Source organism: Pleurodeles waltl, chromosome 3_1 (assembly GCF_031143425.1).
Source record: "Pleurodeles waltl isolate 20211129_DDA chromosome 3_1, aPleWal1.hap1.20221129, whole genome shotgun sequence".
Lineage (NCBI taxonomy): Eukaryota > Metazoa > Chordata > Amphibia > Caudata > Salamandridae > Pleurodeles > Pleurodeles waltl.
The window spans coordinates 362691565-362714476 of NC_090440.1; the positions used below are offsets into that span (position 1 = coordinate 362691565).

At 42.4% G+C, this 22912-nt stretch overlaps 1 protein-coding gene across 1 annotated transcript in view; it reads right to left on the bottom strand.

Annotated features, from left to right (window-relative positions):
• Positions 1 to 15938: 15938 nt before the first annotated feature.
• The window catches only part of LOC138284100 (nicotinamide riboside kinase 2-like), a 43417-nt gene continuing 36443 nt past the window's right edge, over positions 15939 to 22912 (bottom strand). Inside the window, exons 7-8 of the mRNA XM_069222531.1 lie at positions 22347 to 22438; positions 15939 to 16149 (exon numbers count right to left, since the gene is read on the bottom strand). Coding sequence (XP_069078632.1) covers positions 16144 to 16149; positions 22347 to 22438 — 98 coding nt within the window. The 3' untranslated portion in view covers positions 15939 to 16143. The remainder of the gene's footprint in view (positions 16150 to 22346; positions 22439 to 22912) is intronic.

Sequence of the window (22912 nt, forward strand, 5' to 3'; positions counted from 1 at the left end):
TAGGACTGTGTTGTGGTGTACGCATGAAATAAGTATACAGTCCATAGTAGTAGGTTGAAGATTTACTCAAGTATTCAGGAACAGTGGGGCCACACGACTATCTTCCAAAGCATCAGCTGCAGTCTGACACATGCCAGATTTAACACCTGATGTCATACAATGCCCACAAATGCTTTTTCAACACAATGTTTATCCTGCTGCCAAAATATTTCTCAAGCATCATCATTGGCATTTCAAACTGATCTCTAGGTTTCCCATCTCCTGCACCTAAAGGCAATTCTTCCAAACTTTTGTGAATGTTCCTCCCCTCTAAACCAAGATTGCGGAGTAGAACTGCCTGCTTCCTGGCTATTGAGAACCGTTCTCCACCCATGGCTATCAAGTAGGAATCAAATAATTTTCCACAAAAGTAAAGATTCACCTTTCTCTGACAAATATGGTGGAGGTTGGGCCATGTTAGAAGTTCCATGGCTGTCTAAACTGAAAACTATATATCCCTCACTGCAGCATTCTTTAATTATATAGCCCAGAACACACATTTCTCAGCACTCATGCAGGCTATATAATCAGGAACAGTAGTTTTCATTTTTTATCAGAGCACAGAACAAGTCACACAAAGCACAACAAAGTACAAGAAATGTTCAGTTGAAGACCAAACCATCAAATCTCCAGTCGCAGAGAAAACACCCACTGTTGTCTGGCGGCACGTACATTTTCACAGTGCACCGTTGCAACCACTGTTGTCCTCTCAGCTGATAGTGGCTGCCCCCTCAGCTGACAACAGCTGCACCGATGCACAATGCCCCAATCCAAAATGGCGCTGGTGTGTGTAGAATGTTATACGCATGCTGCGTATGCTGTACTGATATCAGGGGTTTGTGCATGGAAGCCTCAGTCCAGGAGTGTCACGCATCAGGAATATTGACAGCCACACAGTTGCTAGTATGCGGAATGCCGGCTTGAAGTCTCGAGGTAAGGCAGTTACTGAACGATCTTGTTATGTCTCAAACGTTTAAATGTTAAAGCTGCAAAATGTTCTTAAAAGTTAATGCTCCCAAAAGATGGAAGGGAGAAAGAAAAAATGTACTTACTTTTATTCCCTCTCCCTCAGCATCACAAATCGCTCACTTCGGCATTACTTTGGGTACATAGAAGTCCTTTGCTGCATGTATCAGTTTGGTATTTTCTCCAAACATTCCAAGTTGTCTAGGCCAACTTGCCTCTCTAAAGGCTTCTTGCTGGGAGGCTCAAACTGCAAAGGTCACACTTAGCCTTGTCAGCGTGCTTGTCATTCTGCCTCTGTCCAAATTGAGCTGGTCGCTCAATCTATTCAGCTCAGCTAGTGGTTCCTCCTCTTTTTCACAAGCCCGCTCACTGCCAAAATTTGTTGGGTTGTATGCATGATATAAGTATAGTCCATAGTAATAGCCACTGGTTTAGTCAGATAGTTTGAATGACTAGCCAATCTTGAAAATCAAGAATTCAAGGATGGCAGAAGACAGGTCTGCTGTAAAACTAAACTGAAGCTACAGATAAAAATCAAGAAAGCCAAAAAGGAATGTTATATCAATCAATTACATCAGGCAAACACTTCACCTGATCTTTTTATAAACACAAAAGTTCTTCCTTAAAAATAAAAAAAAACTTGAAACTATGGGAAAAGCTCAAGCAGTACCCATATTCCTGCATTAGTTCGGATATATTTTCTGGATTCTTGTTAAACACAGCCCAGAATTCTGGTTTCTAGACACCCCCCACCCCCACCCCGATACCAAAGACTTTGTCCATGTGCGAACCTGAGACAGAAAGCTAGTTGGACTTCAACCACCCCACGACCCACTGAGCAATATTTAAGTGAGATGTGTTTCAGGAAACAATCAATCCTAGGTGACTTTACGGTGGAATCAAAACCCTGTTTCATTAAGGGAAGTCATACTCAATAACATACTATGGACATATTTTAGTGATTTCCTTTAACATCAAAATTCTATCTTAGTGCACACAATATGAATTGCAAGTACAATAAAGGTAAATAAAATGGTCACTGCAATGTTTACTAATAACATGAACAACACACAATACTGAAACATATTGGCAATATAACTATTTTAATCCCACCCTCATTTTTCTATTCACGGAGCTAATCTTAGCACAAAAAAAATCCTAATTTGAGTTTCAAATATACCGGTTTGAACAATAAGGCTTTATGTTTAATAAAATAGGAGTCTGCTATTCTCATCTCTGCTGGCAGCTGGGCTGATTAGCTCAGCAAGTAAAGGATAATCTCTTCTGCTAGCCTTAAACAAAAGCAGGTGATGCAACTTTGCATGGCCTGTCTCATCAGTTTTGCCTGGCATGAAGTTCCTTTCTAACCCTTGTGAGAAATTGGGTTGTTGGTTGACTGGGGTGTGAGGCTTTGTGAAGCAGCAACCACATTACTTGTCAGGATGAGGCACAAGCCAACTCTAAATCAACCTGTTCTCAACCCTCTGGTAGCTTCGCAGAAAGCAGACAGGCTTAACTTAGAGGCAATGTGTAAAGTATTTGTGCAACACTTCAAACAGTAATAAAGTGAAAACACCACACAAAAAAGATCCTACACAAAGTTAGAAAAATAGAACTGTCTTAAATAGATTAAATAAGACCAAAAAAACAAAAATTTAATTAATAGAACTGGAGATATGCAATTTTAAAATTTCAGTAGAAATATGCCAAAAAGCACAAAGCGCTTACTGTGGATATCTGGCCAGATTAAGTCAGAAGTTTAGGCCGACCCCGATGGACTGCAAGCTGACTACAGGGACGCAGTTAGGCATCCTGAAGAGAGTAAATTAAATCAATTTTTGGGGGGAGCGCTCACAGTAGAGAAGATGCATTGCTTCAACAGGTTCCACAGAGGCTTGCAGAGCACCTTCGGCTCACTTTCAAAGTGTGCCTTTAAAATGGGGAGAAGCTTTGAGAGTCATGCCTTTGAAGTGCACAAGTGCCCTGCCTTCCTGCCCCTGGCTCCGGAATAATTACGGGGAGTATGCAGCAGAGGACCCATCCAGTCACACCTAAGCTCCCTCATTGTATGCTGCTGTCTTAGAGGAATACACAAAGGCCAACTGTCAACTACACCCAGTCATATACCTCAGAGACAAACTGCAGGCACCAAATGGCTAACACAAGAAAATACCAACTTTCTAAAAGTGCCCTTTTCAAAATTGTAACTTAAAATGTGACTTCACCATAAATAAGGACTTTTCATTACAAAAACACGAGGTCTGAAAGTAAAAAGTTAGGGGGAAACAAATGCCAAGGATGCCAGGTCTATCACATGTTCCTCCAGCTGAAAGTGGTGAGAAATACCCAACCCCTTTGGAGTTCTCTTCACTAAGATGGAAGAACCTGGAGAGACCATCAGCATTGGTGTGGTCTGTTCCAGGATCGTGTTCCACCATAAAGTCCATTCCCAGTCAGGATATGGAGCACCTCAACAGTTTGGGATTCTCACCCCTCATTTGCATTAGCCATCTGAGGAGTATGTGGTCTGTCTGAACCCGTAATTGAGCACCAAAAAATGAGACTGCCCATAAGGAAAAAGTTTACTCTATTCTTCAATTGTTTTTGCTCTTGTTCATTTTGTATTTATTGTAGACTTTCTGTTAACAGACATTTAATCCTAGAGGCGACTACACAAGCCTCATTTTTTACTAAACTTCTGTGTCCAATACATAAGTCACCAATGCTTGCTTAAGTGTACCATTGATGAGTTCTATGACCCCTCAGAGTCTTGGCGAAAGGTGTGTTTATTTAGCAGTCATATTCCCACAGCAGACACAGCATCCATGAACCCCACAGTGGTGAACAAAGGACCATTGTCTGAATGAAAGGTATGAACTGCTTCCAATGCTGCTAGGCACTGCAGGTCTTTTATGACTGCTCAGAAAATAGCAGTCTTTTGTGGGAAAACCCAAAGGAATCTGGACCAATATATATTTATATAGACAAAATCAGAATAGTCCTGATATGGTTGAGGAGGATTGCTGCAAAAGGCTTATGAGAGATAGTAAGAGAGTGTCGGCACTGGTCATACAATAATAGAGTGTTTTATCTGATGACAAATATTGCATTGAAGCACATAAGTTTTGTAAGATTTTGAAAATATGGTAATCAGTATCATTGCTGTGTCGCATGACACAATAGCACTGATGCCCAAATAAGCAATAGCTATCCCCTCAGGAGCAGTCTTTATTAAATGCAATCTAGCGTGCTCATTTGGAATATGTCTATCTCCTACTATGGCTATGAAAACCATAGTCATGTTTTCTTTAGTAAGTGTGTAGAAATATTTAAGAGGGAAAGCCATGAGGGGGTTTCTCCTTTTTGAACATTGCATGTATCGCTACCAAAATGTCTGCATCAATCTAAGCTTGAGATTGAGTTAAAGCAGTCATCTTAAAGGTTTGCCTGCTGACTTTCTTTTAGCTTCAATCTCTTCACTTTTATAGGCCACATAGTGCTGTACATGGACCAACGAAAGTGTATCCTGTAGGACAGCTACCTTTTCCTAAAGCTCTTTACTTTGACTTCTCTTCTGAATCTCTAACCCTGTTAAAGCGGTCCAATGCGAAAATCCTACACTGTACCCTTGGACACAGAATGCTGAGTCTGACACAATAAGTGTACGAACTGACAGATCAGTCTTCTGTAGAGCATGTAACAGCAGATGTATTTCTGCTAACTGTGCAGTGGAATCACCTAACACTTTAATATATGTGTTGCACCCTCAAGTTGCCAACTTCAAAGATTCCCTGCACTGCAGCACAAGCTGTCCATGTAGAACACACTGTTATACTCAAAACTGGGTAAGACATTCGGAGTTTGTGGAATATTTTGTGCGTGCATGTAAAGTGTAGGATCATATTAAATTTTTACATCAGTGGCATTTAAAGAACTGCCCTTCTCCCCCAACGCAGGAGTACAGCACACACATTAGAAATATTAGCTTTGGTTGCTGCTTATAGTGTAGGCATAGGAGAAACCGTAATTATTTGTTACCTCTGCACTTTCACTATAGCTGTCTGTACTGGAAGGAGAATTTTCCCAGTGAGAGTGAAGCATTTCTAAGCAGAGCATTACAAATGTGATCTGTAAACTATTGGAGTTGTCTGTCCTTTATACATTGCATATTTTGTAGCCTGAAGTGCTGGGAACAACCCAAATCACTAGATTTGTTTTGCTGTCCCTTGTCTGTCAATATTTGGGGGCCTATTTACGAGCAGGTTTGTGTCACTCTTGCCCATGCAATGTGGTGCAAGAGTGATACAAACCTTAAGTCAGATTTTTGAAGCCACGCAAATCCCCTTTGCGTGGCTCCAAAAATATGGAGGAACACAACGCTGCACAAATCACTGTGTTTCATTACTCTGCCCTGTGAAAGCGTTCAATGGATGTTGCATGGAGGTTCCTGCACAACTCCCATGGTTTTTGACGTATTCCTAGATTTACAAGAACTTGTAAACCTGGGAATGCGCAAAAATCTTACACCTTCCAGAGGAGGCATAATGAAGAGAAATATCTCTATTTCTGCTTGTTTCTGCCTCTTTCTATGTGTGCTGCATTGTGCAGCACACATAGAAATAGGAATATGCCTCCCAGAATTGTTTTTGTGCAGGATGGTGCCCCCTTCTTGTAAAAAACAATCCTACATGCAACACCAGCACCCTTGCACCATGGTGTAGGGGTGCTTGCGTTGGTGGTAGGTAGACAAAAGGGCACCAGCACAGGGGAAAGGACAGGAATACGTTGTATTGCCCTTTCCCTGTCACGCAGTGCAGGAAGGTGACTTGCTGCGCTGCGTGACCTCCCCATAAATGGGCCACTTAGTCTCAAACAGGTCTTGTTGCAGTCCCTGTAAGATAGCTGTGTGCACTTTTGTCCAGTGTTTTTCAGACCCCGTTGGAGTGATTTATTCATACAAAGGTTTTACTTACTCAGTATAATGTGGCAAGCATTCTCTACCGAAGTAAGGAAAACTTGTAAGGGCTTGCAACTTCCTTAACCTATTTGAAGGATAAATTAGTCCACTTCTGTAGGAAGTCAGGTGCCAAGCCCTCACAGGTAGGTCGTTTCCAAGGGAAATCACATTTAATATACAATTTTAGATTTCCTAAAATTAAATTTATACCCATGTTGTGTTAATAGATTCAGTGTCCTGTCTATTCTAATCAGGTGTTCAGCCAAATCATCATCTGTTATGTGTATCATAATTATATGTTAGCGCCTCTGGTTGTTCTTGTATGATAGTCACGATTCTTGCTGCAAGAAGCTCATGGCTATTCTTATATCCCATCGACAATCTTGTATAAGTGTACTGTGGGCCTCAGATGCTATATTTGACTAAAGAATCCATTAGATCTGTCTAAGGTTGCTTTTTTCCTTCTCACTAGATTCATCATTAGTCCAATGGTGTGGTCATTTTATACCGCGTGTGTGTATGCTTTTACATTTCTAGAATCTAAGATGATTGAATACAAAATTTTAGGCTTCGATATCAAAAAGAGAGAGTTGTTCACTGTAGAATGACCAGGCTTTTGCCTTGCTATTGTAACTGATCTGATAACGGTTTTGATATTGCGCTTCGCTTCTGGCTTCAAAAGAAATTGAACCTGTATCTGGCGCTTGCTCCTTAAGAGAATTTCATGTGAAACAGATTTTTTATCCCAACCCACACTGTCTATATACATTGCTGGAGCCTTAATTTGTTTTTCAGTCTCATGATTCCTGTTTGAAAGGATTACATGCCCATCCAGCATCTCAACCTGTATGTATTCTTTAGTTAGAGTCACCACCAGATGCTTCTTGAGAGTCTAGCCAACTATTCTCATTTCTGCTGGGCTGTTCAGAAGGACTACCATACAAGTCCGTTCTGCAGAAGTGCTTGTAGTCTGCATTGCATGTGTTTTTACTAGACTGGCTACTTTATTATTCTTAAAGTGAGTCTTTGAGTCCAAACCTTTCTCTTCATTGTTATACTAACTTCAACTCCATGTTCTGATTCAATTTTCTGCACAATATATTTGGCTTCACTGCAATACTCAGTCCATCCACTTCTCTCTGCCATTTTATAATCCCCAGGGTCCTGGAAAGTATGGGAAGAACGGCTATTAGGATACTGATCCGTCTTTTTGATTTTTATCATGGTCTCTCAAATTCTATTTCCCCTGCTGGATTCCTATGTTGAAGTTCTCCAGATTCAGTTCTGTTTTATGTGTTTTGCTTTCTGTTGTTTTAGTTCCGGCTATAGTGATTTCCTTGCCAGAACCTCACTTGCTTTGAGAAGTGGTTTTATAGCCCATGAGCCTAAGGTATCATGGCCCACAAAGGCATAAACTTCTGCAATAAGTTTTAGAAGTTCTTATTCACAATCCTGATAGGGACTGCTGCCAACCGTTGGCTTACTGCCTGAACTGCTGCTTCTCTATGATCTTTACTCAGAAATATCAAGGAGAGGATCATAAAATTCACGAATTCATTTCATCCCTAAATCAAGAGCATTTGCAGCTGATTGCTTATTCTGTATCTTTTTTAACATCTCTGGTCGCACCTCATGTGGTACAGTCTTCTACCAGTGGTACCATCCCAAAGGGATGACATAGTTAAAATCCTATGCCTATCCTGGGGGTGTCGTATTAAGATTGACTGCTTCTAATTCATTAGTCAAGCAAGCAATCCAAAATAAAGTTTTATCTCTTCTTGTGGATGCTTCATCCATGATAGCATTAGTTGTCTGTGGAATAATTGCCTGTGGTGCAGGATGCTTATGCTGTGCAGGACCAGAAACAAATGTTCCTGTAGCTGTCAAACTAGTCTGAAAATATTCACTATGTCATTTAATTACTGCAACTGTTTGATTCATTGTGTCAAGGTATTGTGTGTACCCCGCCAACGCAGGCTAGGTGGTCTCATCATTACTAAAAGGGCCCATTCTGATGTTTTGCACCACATGGGTAACTGGCCAAACCTTACTTGGTGTTCCAGATATCTTGATGGAACTTCTAAAACTCGATATGGCTTATAATTGGCTGGCAGTGCAGCAGCTCTTTATGTATGAAAGTTCCCAGTAGTGGGATCTACAGGATCAAACCCATGAGTAAAATATTTAAAAATGTCATGCTGCATTATACATCAAAAGTGACCTCACCTCCTGAATAAGAGAGACCCCTAGCACACAGATGTTGTGTGACTGGTGCCCTGAAGTTTACCCCAATCAGCATTTTCAACAAACTCATCCAAAACATGAGATTTAAATTATGAAATCAAAGCAGGGAATAACCTTTTCTAAGTCAAGCGTGTGACAAACTTACAGCAAATACGAAATATCTCTTTAAGCTGCAGGAGGTACCCAATATTGCAAAGGATGTCCCCGCAAATAGTAGGAGGTGTTTCCTGAAGTACTCCATGAAGGTTCAAAGGGTCCAGAATACAAATCTAAGGGTCTGGAATCTTCTGGATGGTCCATGGAAAGTTGGACCACAATTCCCACAATGCACATAGCCAAATACGTAAAAGACCACTGGATGCACTCCAGGCTGGGGACTCTTGCTGGAGATGATGCAGGTGAAGCTCTGTTAGCTTGTAGCTGCAGGGAGTCCACTCCGGAGTCCTTCTTAAAGCAAGGCCCCATCCCCAGAGCTGTAGTACCAGATTGTGCAGCAGGTGCAGTTCTCTCCGTATAAATGTGGTCGGAGACGCGGCCTCAGTGAGTAGGGGAAGACCTTCCCCAATTCTTCTTAATATGCGAATGTTACTAGCATTTTATTGTGTTTGACTACTAATTTATGTAATTTTACACTTGCCCGATTTTTATGCTTTTATATTTGTGCGACTGGCTAGTCACAGCGCATTTTTGAAAACTTGTTTTTATGGGTATTTTTTAGGCTGAGGCATTTTGTTCACCTTTGGTAACTATTATTGATACTTATTTTACCTGAATTTTGCGGTCACACCATTCCTTTTCCCATTTCTCCTCCCTTCTCACCGCCGATATTGCCACCTGTAATCTCAAGGTAAAGGCCTGTTAGAGCCCGCCTTGTTTAGGACGGCAATTTTGCTGCAGACATCTTGGGGGTACAATTAGACAGCGGTCTAGTCCTTCAGCTGACATCACTGACCGGGCGGCTCGCATCTCCGTCTAAATGTGGTCAGTGATGCGGTCGTGCCAACCGCGCGCCTAAGGCATGCCCGTCTGCGCCCGTCTGTGACCATATGGGGCAGAGGGCCAACCACTATAAACAAAATGTCGGACCTCCCCTTCGTACGACCTTTTCGAAACAGGAGCTTTTAACTCTCAATAGAGAGTCTCCTAACTTGCATTGCACTTGGGTGGATCCTTTCCAGGCTAGCTCTTTTAAATGTAGGACCTGTGGATGGCGTTTCAATACATCACCTGTAGAAAGCCTCCCCATATACAAAGACCCAGGAATGGGGCATAATAAGAAGTTGATGATTAATGCCCGCTCGCTGACCAAGCACTCATTCAAAATTCGAGAATTGATTGAAATGGCCAATTTGGACTGTCTTTTTATTACTGAAACCTGGGCTAGAGAGGACTCTAACCCAGACTTTCTATTGCCCGCTCCCCCAGGGTACTCCTTCTCTAGATTAGACAGGGTCGAGAAAAGAGAAGGTGGGCTCGCTGTTATATTAAAAAACCTCCTCAGTTTCACGATGGAGGGGATTAATATCAGTCAAACGATTTGTGTAGGCGCTTTCTTTAAAATCTGCTTTCAGTGCACAATCCTTCTGGAGGGACTACAACAATACAAGCCGCTAAGAAGGTTTTTCTCTCAGTTTGGTTATCCATATTGGAACCGCTGATCTTCTCTGCCAAAGCTATCATTTTGGGTGACTTCAATTTACATATCGATGATCAGTCCGACCCAGCCGTTTGTGAATTTGTAAGCACCCTGCAGAATCTTGACTGGCACCTTGGGGATTTGATCCCATCTCACAGTGCAGGACACACTCTTTATGGCATTTTTATGCGGCATGGAATTGGCACCAGATTAGATAACAGGGCGTTGGACAGGACTGACCACTACCTGCTGTCTTTTAAGTCATCAAGCTTAGATATGGTCCCCAAAATGCACTCAACGACAACTCTCAGGAGACCATGGCACAAGGTACAGGTGATTAACCTGACCCAGGCACTTAAGTCTGGCTGGGAACTGGCGAAAGCCTTGGGTCGAACGAATTTAGAGATCTTTGAAACAGGAACGAGGGCGGCTATTGACTCCCTAGCCCCTTTCGCCCCCTTCAATCCTAAACAGGGACGCAACTTATCTGCGCCATGGTACTCTGAGGATCTTAAAAACCTGCAGAGAATTTATCGCAGGCAGGAGCGTAAATGGCTGCTAAATAAAACTAAGACAGAGAGAGATAAACTCAGGAGGACTCTAGAGAATTATAAATTGACTATTAGGACAGCTATAACTAAATATTTCTTCCATACTATTAGAGAGGCTATTAATGTACCTAAGGAACTGTTTAAAACAGTATGTGCCCTTATGTCACCATCTAGGCCCCCCTGCTTGGAGAACTCTACTACTTTCTGTCAAAAGGTGGCAGATTTTTTTTAAAACAAAATCACACAACTGCAGGCTAATTTTATAAAATCTCCTTCAGAATTAAAGGAGGATAGGCAGGAGTACTCTCTATATTCTGACATTGGAAACCAGTTAAAAGGTTCTCAGCCCCTAACATAAAAAAAAAATATTAAATGTATTAGCGGCTACTAAATCTGGTTCTCCTAATGACCCCTGTCCTCGTATTCTCAAGTTAGTTCCCAATCTTATTTCCACTGCTTTCGAACCAGTTTTTGTGGACATTTTACAATTTATCGATCGCCATTCCACTTACTAAGAAACCAGGCAAGAATGTGTCAGATCTGTCCAATCGACGCCCGATCTCCCTTTTACCCACCTTAGCTAAGATTTTAGAAAGACATCTTAATATGGAATTGGTGTATTTTTTTACGAGCCAATGGAAGGCTGGATCCATCTCAACATGAATTCCGTTGCGCTCACACCACAGAAACATCGCTAATATCTTCGGCAGATATGATCCGTAGAAGAGTAGATAAGGGGGAAGGCACAATCCTGGTCCTGTTAGACTTGTCTGCTGCCTTTGATACTATATCGCCGCAATTCCTCATTAAGGGTCTGCATCAGGCAGGAGTAAGAGACAAAGCACTCGACATTCTTAGGTCTTTTCTGACCAATAGATCCACTACGGTGTCCTGCGTTGATTATAGAGCGACCCCTTTCCAACTGCCCTGCGGAGTTCCTCAGGGTTCTTCCCTCAGCCCCTCTCTTTTCAATCTGTATGTCACACCTCTGGCCAGTGTGGTTTGCTCTTTTGGATTCCATATAGTGTCCTAAGCTGATGACACACAGCTTATTATCCCAGTTTCCCACAACTGGGAGGAAATGAGGGAGAGATTCCAACAATGTATGACTGCTATTAACAGCTGGATGTCCCATAATTGGCTTAAACTAAACAGTGACAAGACTGAAATTATTTGTTTTGGTCTTAACAGCAATCTTTTGAACGCCAGAGGGTGGCCGGAGTCCTGCAGTGGGTGCCCAGTTCCGTGCACTTCAGCCAGAAATTTGGGTATAGTATTTGATAGCTCCTTTTCCTTTGAGCAGCAGGTCAATAATATGATTTAAGTTTGCTACTGGGCTCTGAAAATTCTCAGAAAAAAGTTCAGCTTTTTGGAGGACAATCTGAAAGTTCCTGTAGTTCTGGCGTTAGTCATATTCAGAATAGACTACTGTAACACCTTATTGTTAAATATTAGTAAATTTGCCCTCCACAAACTCCAACTTATTCAGAATGCAGCGGTTCGCTTGGTCCTGAATTTATCCCGCTCTTCTTCAGCAAGTAGCAGCCTTAGACAGCTTCACTGGTTACCCATCGAAAAAAGGATCAAGTTCAAATCCCTTAGCTTAACCTACAAGGCTCTCCATGCAGAGGGATGTGAGTACTTGAGTTCCACCTTACAGTATTATCAACCACCTAGAATCCTTAGATCCTCTTTTAAACATCTGATTGTGGTACCCTGCTGCCATAAGGCTAGGTGGGGGGACAGAGCCTTTACGGTGGAGTCAGCGAGACTATGGAACTTCCTGCCCTCATTAATCAGACAGACGGAGATAAACACGACTTTCAGAAAGAAACTAAAAACATGGCTCTTGTCTCAGTAGGTAGGGCTCTCTTCGAGTCATTTTCAGGATTGGTCCTGGTTTCTCTCGATCTCACTAAGGTTAGCGCTTTGATGCTCTATTGCCGGAATGCGCTTTACAAAAACTACACAATACAAGACAATATTCAGAAGTGCAGGCCGAGGGTGCAGATCCAGATTACAGCAGGGCAGTCCTTCTTCCTCTTGTAGTTTCCGGCAGCAGATCTGAAAGGCTATGCACCTCTCACATATGTATTCCCAGCTCCTTTGCACCAGGAAAGGGGGCACCCCTGACCAGTAAAATGCTGGGTGACACCCAGATGCATGACCACTTCCTCCAAAGTGTGGCATATTCCTGTTCCAGAAAGCACCATTCTTCTAAAATCCATGATGGCTGAAATTTCAACAGAGCAGTGAGAGCTGACTAAACCAACCCCCCAGTGTGGATCTTGATAGTTCTCTTCCTCCAGCATCTACAAATTCCGTACTTAAGCCTGGTATTTGGCTGAGGGGTCTAGAAAGTGGGGATTAGCTGATCTGGCATTCCCTGCCTGTCCTGCTCTTCTTTGAGGCTGTATGTTTTATTACCCATCCCTCTGTTCTGGCATTCCCGTGTAGCCCTAGAGCTGCTCTTCACCAGATAGCCTCTCCCCTGGACAGCAACTTATCACTTAATCAAGCAGCTCTGCTAATCCTGTTAGCACTGACCAATGAGTGGGGAACCTTCAGAATTCTGGATTTTGACTTACTGAAAGAAAATTCTTATAACTCTTTGGCTGTACAAGTTATTATAAATGAACCAATGGCAAATTGCTGGATTTATCAAAACAAATTGTTTAAGTCCTTGAATGACTTGTCTGCTCTTTTGCTTCCAATATTTACAATAAAATATAATAATATTGCAATGTTAGCTTACTGCACCCAGTATTTACAGTGGGGGGAAATTAAATGAGCATTTTTCTCCATCACCAGGTTTATAAAGCATCTTTTATAGAGACCCTGCTTATAATTACATGCCCCCCCCCCACCCTGGGACAGACCCTGGGGATACCCAATATGCGAAAAGTAAGTTAAATTATGACTTTTAGAGAACCCATAGCACCAAAGTCAAATTGGGACACCATTTCCATTTAAATGCAGTCTGCAGAATCAGGCTGTATTTAAATAATTAACAGAAACCCCCAGCAGTGCCTTCATGCAAAGGGCAGCAATTCTGCTGGGCTTCCACTTCCATGACCTATTATATACTAGGGGTGTGTAGGTAGTTGGCACCCCCTTACCCTATTATCTACTAGGGACTTATAGGGGATGTCATGCAAATGGTAAGAATTTAACTTTTAAAGACAGGCTGCAAGGCAGGCCTGCATTTAAAAGTACAGAAAGCACACAGCAGTGTACACACGAAAGTGCAGAAATTCTGCTGGGCATCTAATATCCATGCCCTATTGTATACTAGGGACTTGTAGGTCTGACAGGCTAATTGGAAATGGGGGAGGTGTGTGTGTGTGTCACAGTCAAAGACAGTTCCCATCAACACCTGTCAGCAACATAAATTGGGGTGAACAAGGTAAAAACATGACTTTCCAACATGCACTATAAGGCATTCTCATAGTGTAGTTAGTTTAACACTGGCATGCAGATGTTACTCATAGTGTAATTAGTCTAGCACTGTACACCTCTTGTTACTTGTACAAGAGACTTCTACAAATTAAACAGAAAAGCAATGCAGTGATAAATTCATGTTTCAATATGCATAGGATACACAGATATAGGCCCTCATTCTGACCCTGGCGGTCTTTGACAGCCAGGGCGGAGGACCGCGGGAGCACCGCCGACAAGCCGGCGGTGCTCCAATGGGGATTCCGACCGCGGCGGTAAAGCCGCGGTCGGACCGGCACCACTGGCGGGGTCCCGCCAGTGTACCGCGGCCCCATTGAATCCTCCGCGGCGGCGCAGCTTGCTGCACCGCCGCGGGGATTCCGACCCCCCCTACCGCCATCCAGATCCCGGCGGTCGGACCGCCGAGATCCGGATGGCGGTAGGGGGGGTCGCGGGGCCCCTGGGGGCCCCTGCAGTGCCCATGCCACTGGCATGGGCATTGCAGGGGCCCCCGTAAGAGGGCCCCTACATGTATTTCACTGTCTGCTGTGCAGACAGTGAAATACGCGACGGGTGCAACTGCACCCGTCGCACAGCTTCCACTCCGCCGGCTCGATTCCGAGCCGGCTTCATCGTGGAAGCCTCTTTCCCGCTGGGCTGGCTGGCGGTCTGAAGGAGACCGCCCGCCAGCCCAGCGGGAAAGTCAGAATTACCGCCGCGGTCTTTCGACCGCGGAACGGTAACCTGACGGCGGGACTTTGGCGGGCGGCCTCCGCCGCCCGCCAAGGTCAGAATGAGGGCCATAGTGTTACAAATGAGTTGCTTGCTGAGGAAAATGCTGAAATGGTGTGTATCTTTGGGAGGTGTAAGCTTTAATCGCGATGAAGTAACTATTATTGCTTTTAAACTGAGTGATACTTTCAGACAAATACTATTAGAAGATATTAACATATCAACCGAGTGCATGAGTACATGAAGCCATTTCGTTTTTGCAAAGCCTGTGATTTTCTAAATCACAGGGTTTAAGATAGATAAATGGCTTTATTAATTATACTAAACCCATTTTGTGATTTGGTAAGTGAATCACCAAATGATATTAGAAATGCATAATGAATCACAACTTGGAAGGGGCATGTCAAAGGCATTCCTTCCAAATTATGATTCAGGATGCTGTGTATCTATGGTTTGAGACCATTGTTAGGATACAGACTCCTCAAATGAGGAGGTAATACATTTGCAAAGGGGAAGAAGTCCTTGTGTGACCCCCTTCACCTTGAGAAAGTAAAAAAAAGTTTATTTGTTTGGGAGTGGGCCAGTGCCAACTCTTAAACCAAACGTTTAAAGATTTATTTTTTTCTTATAAGCAGACCCATTTCCTGTAAAGAAAACAGGCTACATTTGAAAAATGTACTTTATCACAGACATGGTGGTCTGTAGACTCCAGAAGGCAAACATCTGTGTGATAGCATGCAACTGGAGTGAGTCGCAACCTGATACCTACCTTATGAATATTTATGAGGTAGGTCGTACTGTGACCCAATCTAAATGGTGGTTTTCCACAAAACGTCACTGTGGAATTTGGGACCACTTTTTGCAAATTGATTCTATGTACTTCTAGCCCCACGTTCCAATGGCAAAATGTGAGCCATTTACTTGGGTTAAAAGTGGGCTGACCAGCCACAGCTGTGTCTAACCGCAGAGTTTTACCAATTTGGATCATAACATAGTAGTTGACAGACCATAAGTGGCGTGAATAGACAACAGGCCAATAGCAGGCATTTCTACATTACAATAGCTATGAGCGAGAAGTGGCGGAAGTGTTATGAGCAGAAGGAAGCCAGAACGGCTGAGGAATATCTCCATGGTTGCATAGGACCAACAGCAAGGCTGCTATGAAGTCTAGTCATTATATGTTAAGTAATCTCGTAGTTTGTTCACCCGCTGCAATATGTTTTTACACTCGTGTGTACATACAGAGTGCTGCTTAGGGTCAATCAGTTTTCACTTTCAGGGTAAGCACATCTGACGTCACTGTCTGTTGACAACATTACAGACAGCAATCATAGTGAATGATATGCATGTTCAGAAACAAAATGATGAAACCAAGTTTCTTAAATGACAATTTATTTATATGGAACATTTTAGTTCTCAGTGCAGTCGGTCAAGTGCTCAGGATAAAGATTCCAGTTTATAACAATGTCTTCAAGCAAGCTTGGCTATTCACATAAGCTTAATGCCAGAAGCAAACAAAAAAATATATCTGAGTGATGACAATGTCGATAGAAGGTAGGCAGACATTTGGAATTCTTCTTCTAGGTCTGTTGAATGAAAAAAATGGTAGAATTAAATACATCACTAGCTTGCCAATTTAGTTACCATACTTCTCTCTAGTCAACTAATAAACTAAAGCACAACCAGAGTTTTACAACAACAATTCAAATTTCGTATTAACTGTTATGCATTGATGCATAAACCAGTGCACATACTGATTTGCCCTGCTTTAGTTAACTGTATACAACAATGCTCTTGCAGTACCGCTGCATTCATGAGGCATGTGCCATCACTAGCATGTGGGAATCCTTTAATTTAGAAGAGAGCTGCTCACCTATTACAGAACATACACTATCAGCTGCTCCACTTTTGGCAGGCACACACTGTAATTGTAAATTGTATTTATATAGCTCTTACTACCCATAATGAGACTTTGTAGCACTTTTTAAAGTGAGTAGCACGCTACTCCAGTACTTAAAGTTAGAGTTCTTTTAGCTAGCAAATTAGTAAAAAATGTTTTTTTGTTTTCCTCTTGGAGATTAGCGGTGGAAAGCTTGTTAAGTAATTGCTCATTAAGATTTCGTGCCTTAAGTGCATAGTTTGAAGAGACAGATTGGCTTTGGAGACTTGGTTGTGGGAAAATGTAAATTGATATGGGAGTGGTGGACATGTGCACCTGTTAGTTGGATGAGGGAATAGTTTGGAAGGGCTATTTGGGATTCCACAGTAGTATGAGACGTTTGGGATGAGTGAGAGAGTGGAAGTAGTGGAATTTGGAAGTGGTTTAGGATGAGTGAGAGTAGAGCTGTGGGTAGAGTTGTAAAGGTTTTCTTACCTCCGCAGTAAGTGGAAAATATATAGGCAGACATAAAAGGTATATATTTTTTAAGTTGTTAACATATTACACATATGCAGAATAATCTAGAAGCATACAATTGTGCTATATAAAGACCCATATCTACATGCATGCATTAATATTTACAAACTCCTGTATGTACATGGAGAGTTTATTATTTACAAGATAAGGCATTTACAGTTTTAGTTGTGTATAAAATATATATTTTTAAATTATATATGAAGATAGCTAAGGCCTTGTGTTTGTTAACTATAGAATTTGCAGCATACTCTGAACCGGATACAGTTTGTGTTAGCTGAGTGCGGCTTCCTCTTGGCATTAGGCATGCAGCTTTCCTCATATTGTATGTGCTCATTATTTTTACTATTGCCACAATAAGTGTGTCATTTGGTGCCTCTTTTACATATATTCTGTACTAGACTGATAATAAAGACCTCTAATAACACCAGTCCAGATATCTTGTGCGTGGACTAATTTAGGAAAAGGAGTAATGCAAATTAATCTATAATGTGCCAGTCTGGCAGGACTGTTTGCAGTGCAAATTAGGTCTTTCTTCAAGTAAGCTAGGGTAGAATGTTCATGAGACACCTATCTATGTGCTCCACTGTGCACATAAGGGCAATTAACCTTTACTTAACGTGGAATCAAAAGAATTCTATTGGGTGCACCCAAGACTTATATGCAACGTGACAATGTGTGACAGCCCAATTAGTGTATTAGGTGGTGTTGTGGCGCATAGCTAACCATTAAGGAACTCAACAGTGGTGTCCCTTCAACAAATGTTCTTTTTCTAAGAGAATATACATACACAGATCTGTATACAATACTTAAAAGTCTTATTTATAGACACACTTTAGTTCTCTACTACCAGCACACGTGAATTCTGTAAAAATGTAAATGCCAGTTAGAGTAACTTAACGGTTATGATCTACAGCTTAAAAAAAAATAAAAAACGATCAGTTATGTTCATTATCTGTAGAGTTATAATGTCCACATACCCTCCCCAACCCTGGTGCACTGTTGAGGACATCACAAGCTGCATTCTAGAAGAGGTCTATAATACCATCACTGGTGACATCACCAAGAAGAAGTCTATAAAATGATTTGCAAACATGTATCATACATTAGATATTTACACACTTATATGATGTTCTTGGTTCCCTACGTTTGACACACACAAAACTCTCCCTTCCATTGCCCGGAAATGTTATTCCTACACCTTCTTGTGCAAACCATACATTGTTTCCAGTTTTACAAAAGGCTAATAAGTCAGAGAAAAGGGTTCACTTTCAAGTGCAACCTAGTACAATGCTGCACTTTATCAAAAATATTGTTTACTGAACCGAATTGAGGACACTGAATTGAACTGCTATACTCATTCACTCACTTCAAGCTGGAAACTGCTCTTCACAATCACTCATTTGCCCCAGTGGCATAATAGCTCCATATACAAAAAAGGTGTACACTGTTCCAAATGGAAAAATATAATCACTAGGGGAACATTAAAGTTCAGGAGCAAGAGCCCTCACACATCCGAGAGGATGTCATGCTTCATCATCGGGTAGCTCCTCGTCAGACCGGCGCTGCAATGTCTGACGGGCTCCCCGTAAGGGGGCTCTTTGCCGGAGATCTTTTAGGTAGCAGCCGTGGTAGCGGACACTACAAGACCTGGTGTTGCGGGACCAAGATTAAAAACAGAAGGAAAGTGTAAAATGAGGAATAATGCTCAACCACTTTCTGCATGGTGCTGGAGCTTAAGGAGATTATCGTCGGGCTCCAAGTTCCTTCTGTTTTTAATCTTGGTCCCGGTCTTATTCCATTGATTAATTAAATTGACTCGCTCCTATTAAGACTGGGAACCAATTTTAGCTTTCACTCTCCGGCCAGGATTAGCGCCTGACCACAACACCAGGCCTTGTAGTGTCCGCTACCACGGCTGCTACCTAAAAGATCTCCGGCAAACAGCCCCCTTACGGGGAGCCCGTCAGACATTGCAGCGCCGGTCTGACGAGGAGCTACCCGATGATGAAGCATGACATCCTCTCGGATGTGTGAGGGCTCTTGCTCCTGAACTTTAATGTTCCTCTAGTGATTATGGGCCATATTTATACTCCGTTTGCGCCGAAATTGCGTCGTTTTTTTTGACGCAATTTCGACGCAAAACTAACGCCAACTAACGCCATATTTATACTATGGCGTTAGAGGCGAATAGCGCCAAAGTTCCCGGAATGTGCGTCATTTTTTAGCGTGAACCCCTTCCTTGCGTTAATGATATGCAAGGGAGGCGTTCCCGTCTAAAAAATGACTCCCAGGCCTTTACGTGGTATTTATACTCCCGGGCAAAAGAGACGCCCGGGAGTTGGCGTGGCTAAAAACGGCGCATTTGCGCCACTTTTTAACGCCTGCTCAGGGCAGGCGTTAAGGGGCCTGTGGGCTCAAAATGAGCCCACAGGTGCCCTCCCATGCCCCCAGGGACCCCCCCTGCCACCCTTGCCCACCCCAGGAGGACCCCCAAGGATGGAGGGACCCACCCCAGGGACATTCAGGTAAGTTCAGGTAAGTATAATTTTTTATTTTTTATATTTTTTTTTGGTGGCATAGGGGGGCCTTATTTGTGCCCCCCTACATGCCACTATGCCCAATGACCATGCCCAGGGGACAGAAGTCCCCTGGGCATGGCCATTGGGCAAGGGGGCATGACTCCTATCTTTACAATGATAGGAGTCATGTTGATGGGGGATGGGCGTCGAAAATAAATGGCGCAAGTCGGGTTAAGACGATTTTTTCGACGTAACCTGACTTGCCCCATTTTAAGACGCCCATGCGCCATTTTCCCCCTACGCCGGCGCTGTCTGGTCTACGTGGTTTTTTCCCACGCAAACCAGGCAGCGCCGGTCTGATTGCGCCGTCTAACGCCATTCCATAAATACGGCGCCCGCATGGCGCTTCAGAATGGCGTTAGACGGCGCAAAACTTTTTGACGCTAAACTGCGTTAGCGCAGTTTAGCGTCAAAAAGTATAAATATGGGCCTATATTTTTCCATTTGGAACAGTGTACACCTTTTTTGTATGTTCAGTTAATTGGGAGACCGTACACTGGACCAACTAATCTCCCAGTCCCTCCCTTTGTTGATAATAGCTCCATATACATCACCTCGTGGTCAGAAGGGACAGGTGATGGCCTTTGTTGATCACTGTAGAACATTTTGGCAAACATCCTTAAGAATATCATTGTTCAACATAAAGGACCAGTCCACTTTTACCTGATAACAAGCATACCTCCTGGTTAGTACTGTTGTAGAACATCTATCTTGGTCAGAGAGATTTTCTCTCACAGAACCTGTGGCAAAGGGTGAGAGGAGTCTTTCACAGAGATGCACTGTTAGACTGAACTCCCCCCACTGCCTTACAAGTTTCCAAAATGAGGGGTAAGGTGAATGACTGCACTCCTCTTGTATGTGGACTGCATCCACATGCAAAAGCTGGTGGAGGGGGGCATGAAGATGTATGTAACAAGTGTGAGCCAGGTATCAGCTGTCAGTATGCATCTTTTGCAGCATAGCTCCCACAATATGCTATGAGCCGTGACAACTTTTGACTTCTGCAGTCACGGAGCAATGAACATGGTGCCCATCCTAACCATGGAGCAGGCGACCTTTACATACTATGGTGTTACTTTTTAAAACCCTTACTTAGTTGTTTTAGTACCAATCCTCCCATTTAGTTTACAGCTCCAAAGGTATTCGGCTTTGCTATACTTTTCCCCCACTACAAATTCTCTTTCACTCTGATCCCAGTTTGTCTGTCTGACCCTACTATAGTTTGCAGTAAAATGAGAGTGGGCAGCAACACAATTGACCCGGTCTCTCACTCTTGAATATCAGAGTGTGAGGCTAAGCCAAAACTGTAATTGGACCATGCAGCTCCAGAAATCGCCTGCAACCATGTCTCAAAACTCTGTTTCCTTATCTAAAATTCACAGTAAAACTTTATCTAGGAGAGTGGCACCAGCTCTAGAAATGTATAACATGAAGGCTCTAGGTGCTGCCCTATATATGGCTGCAAACTATAGGGCTCTGCGATTAGTCAAATCCTTACTACCATTGAGTATATGTTTTTAAGATTATTGTTTGGACTCCCTATGAGTACTCTGATGATTCCTCTTTGTTTTGATCTTGCCCACAAATTTATTTCCCAGAAATTTGAGTTCAGAATGCTCATCTATTGGCACTGTCGGTTGACTACAGCGGAGTTACGGTCCTACTGTGTGGGCTTGAAAAATGTTATGTCCCCAATCTGTGCATGCAAAATTTGATGGCTGAATTCCAGACATCTGCTTTTGGGAAAACTGGTTCTGGAAAGCTTGTGGTCTACTCCTGAAGAGATGGGTGCAATTTCAAAAGCCAGGCTATTAGAAATGTATTGGAATCTGTTTTAACCCTAATAAATGTCTCTATCAGAGGCTCCCTGGTAAGGGATTTTCTCGATGTTAAACCGCTGCCATGGTACAAGCCCACTATAGATAAAATAACCCCTCATTTGGCTCACAAACTGAACATGCAGTTCAGGTACAGATCGCTTCCAACCAAGCAATTCTGTAGCACATGGTCCAGGGACGCACCACGGGTTGACATATGCCCAGTCTGCACCGAGGCTATGGGGTCACTACCTCACATACTGTGTTTTTTGTCCTGGATATCACTCCCAAAGAAATTAATGGGTAGTTCCCTTGTGTGGGAAGCTGGGTACTGGCCACTACATGGAGGCATACAGTATTCTTTACTGATTTAAGCAGATTGATGGTTTTCTCTGAATGTCTAAATATCTACTGTCTGTATGATACCAAGTGTATCATGGCAGTGGAAGGAGGGTTAGAGAGTTAGTAAACCCCATACAGTGGCTTGCTGTATTAAATATGGCCCAGTACTTTATTGCAACTTTGTACTGTTTGTGGCTTAGCACTTTTCTGCGACTTGTAATCCCTGGTAGATAAACAGGATGCTTATGGTTTGTTCTTTAATCTTTTTATTTCATACTGATTGTAATCTGTTTTAGCTGCTTTTAAAAAAAATTGGTTTGCACGATGAGCAGCCATCTGACACGATATGTCTTTTTGATCTTGATGAAATTCCGTTCACCTCTGTCGCTAATGGTTTATGTGTATTGTATTGTTATGTACTTTTACGATTCTGGCAATCATAATAACGTTATTCATTCATTTAGTCTGCAGTATTTAGAGCACTAATCAGCCAAATAGTAACAAACTTCCAACTGTAACACTATTTGAATTTATTTTTGACTTGGTGTAAAGTCTTAAATGGGGTACACTACGTGCAACAAATCCTCCATGAATAAAATGCATAAATGATAGTGCAAACCACTTTTCACCTTTGTACGCAAGCATTCATCGATTTTATTATGAATATCTCCATAAACTGCATTGAACAATTCTTCCTTGGATTTTGTTCCATCCAGTCTCACTGTGGTAAGAGAAAACAAGTTAAAGCAATTAGTCACAAAGTTGAAGCATTTACACAAGAGAATGAGATAACCAAGTTAACTGCACAAGCAACCATTCAGGGAATGGTGAATCAACAGTGCCTAATGCAGAGAAGCTACCCAAACTAACCTTCTGTGGAACTTAACACAAGACATTAACACAAACTGGACGATAAGGAAAACAATCATTTACAATGCAATGGGTCCAGCGTTTGCTTGACTAAGAGCTATTAGCATTGTAAATACCTAACTGGTCTTTTCTTGCCACATAAATTGAAAATAAAAATAAAACAGTTGACATAAGCGAGCCGATTCAAAGCTCCATGGCTGCTATGAGCATGAGTGCGAAGGAGACACAAAAGGAATAAGAAGTTTGTTTGTAGTAAACGTATCGGCAAAAGTGCAATTATCCATGTAACAGGGTCAATGTCCAAGGCGGTAACAAAACTGCCCCA